The sequence below is a fragment of the Chenopodium album genome, chromosome 11 (assembly GCF_948465745.1).
Source record: "Chenopodium album chromosome 11, dcCheAlbu1.1, whole genome shotgun sequence".
Classification (NCBI taxonomy): Eukaryota; Viridiplantae; Streptophyta; class Magnoliopsida; order Caryophyllales; family Amaranthaceae; genus Chenopodium; species Chenopodium album.
In genome coordinates this window covers 25,845,304-25,846,824 of record NC_137844.1, presented here as the reverse complement: position 1 = coordinate 25,846,824, position 1,521 = coordinate 25,845,304, and the positions used below count along the sequence as shown (strand labels likewise).

At 38.5% G+C, this 1,521-nt stretch overlaps 1 protein-coding gene across 1 annotated transcript; it reads left to right on the top strand.

Annotated features, from left to right (window-relative positions):
• Window positions 1–503: 503 nt before the first annotated feature.
• Window positions 504–917, top strand: LOC145566486 (uncharacterized). Its single transcript, XM_081625893.1, has one exon. It carries the CDS (start codon window positions 504–506, stop codon window positions 915–917), a length of 414 nt encoding a protein of 137 aa, XP_081482019.1.
• Window positions 918–1,521: the final 604 nt, after the last annotated feature.

The following is a 1,521-nucleotide window of genomic DNA, read 5'->3' as shown; positions in this document are numbered from 1 at the left end:
AATCTACAAGGAAGGAAGTCATATTTGTGGTGGTGGATAGGTTCAGCAAGTATGCCCATTTTATGGTATTGGCACATCCATTTACAGCTATTGAAGTGGCTTAGTGTTACTTGGATAATGTGTTCAAGTTGCATGGGTGGCCTAGGTCTATTGTGAGTGATAGAGATCCTGTATTCATAAGTCAGTTTTGGAAGGGTATGTTCTCTCTCTATGGAACTGACATCTTACTACCTTTAGCCTACCCTCCCCAAACAGATGGTCAAACTGAAGTGGTCAATAGATGCTTGGAGGCTTATTTGAGGTGTATGACTAGAGAGAAACCTCAGGAATGGCATAAGTGGCTTCCCTTGGCAGAGTGGTGGTATTATACCCACTTTCACTCAGCTTCACAACTCACACTTTATGAAGTGGTGTACAATCAGCCACCACCTTTGCACTTACCTTATCTAGTTAGAGAATTGAAGAATGATGAGATTGATAGAAGTCTGTAGAGAAGAGAACAGATGATCACTGAGCTCAAATTCCATTTGGAAATAGCACAACAGAGAATGAAGTCTCAAGTTGATAAACACAAATCTGATAGAGTGTTTCAGGTAGGAGATTGGGTGTGGCTGAAGTTGCAGGCATATAGGGAACATATTGTGCAGAAAAGACGCAATCAGAAGCTTTCTCATCAATATTATGGGCCTTTTCAAGTTGCTGCAGTGATTGGGAAGGTTGCTTATAAGTTGAAACATCCTAGTGAAGCAAAGATTCATGATACTGTTCATGTATCTCAACTTAAGGTGTTCAGAGGCCAGCTACCTTTAGTTGCTCATATTCCTCTAGTGTTTCAAGGCCGGAATGTGGGGTATGATGAAATTAAGCCTGTAGCTATCTTGGAAAGGAAGATGGTCAAATTTCAGAACAGGGCTTAGGTGTAGTATCTGGTGCAATAGGAAGGTTTTCCATCCTATGAAGCTACTTGGGAACCAGCAGAGTTCTTGGAATTAATGGGGAAAGCTGTGATATGGTTAGATCAGTTTTTGGAATTAATCACACTTTTGTCATGCTTAGAATTTGTTACAAAATTAATTAGTTTGTTATAAATCTGTTGGTGGGGTTGTTAGTTAACTAGTGGACGAATTAGTTGGTTAGTTGAGAGCAAGTGGATTTCACGTCAGAATTCCACTACTATAAATTCTGTAATACTTGTTAATTGTTAGACAATTAATACAAATCCCTATTTTTCTCTCCCTCTTCTAACTTCCTCTTCTACTCTGATTTCTGTCTCCCTTCTTCTTCTTCTTCTTCTCTTTTCTTCTGGAATCTTCCGCCATTAAAGCGGGTTCAAGCTCTCCCTTATCATTCCTCCTCTCAATTATCAGCTCAAAAGTTAGGAATTTGCTGCAATTTACACCATTCTTCAACAAATTTCTTAATTTGCCATGAAATTCTTAACTATAAAGGTAAGCATTGTAAAATTTAGTGTAAATCGATTTCAGGGCTTAATTTTTTTCCTATGATAATCGAATAATTGGG

Bases quoted from the DNA above. Each gene is read 5' to 3' on its own strand.
- LOC145566486 (XM_081625893.1), top strand. From the start codon at position 504: ATGATCACTGAGCTCAAATTCCATTTGGAAATAGCACAACAGAGAATG.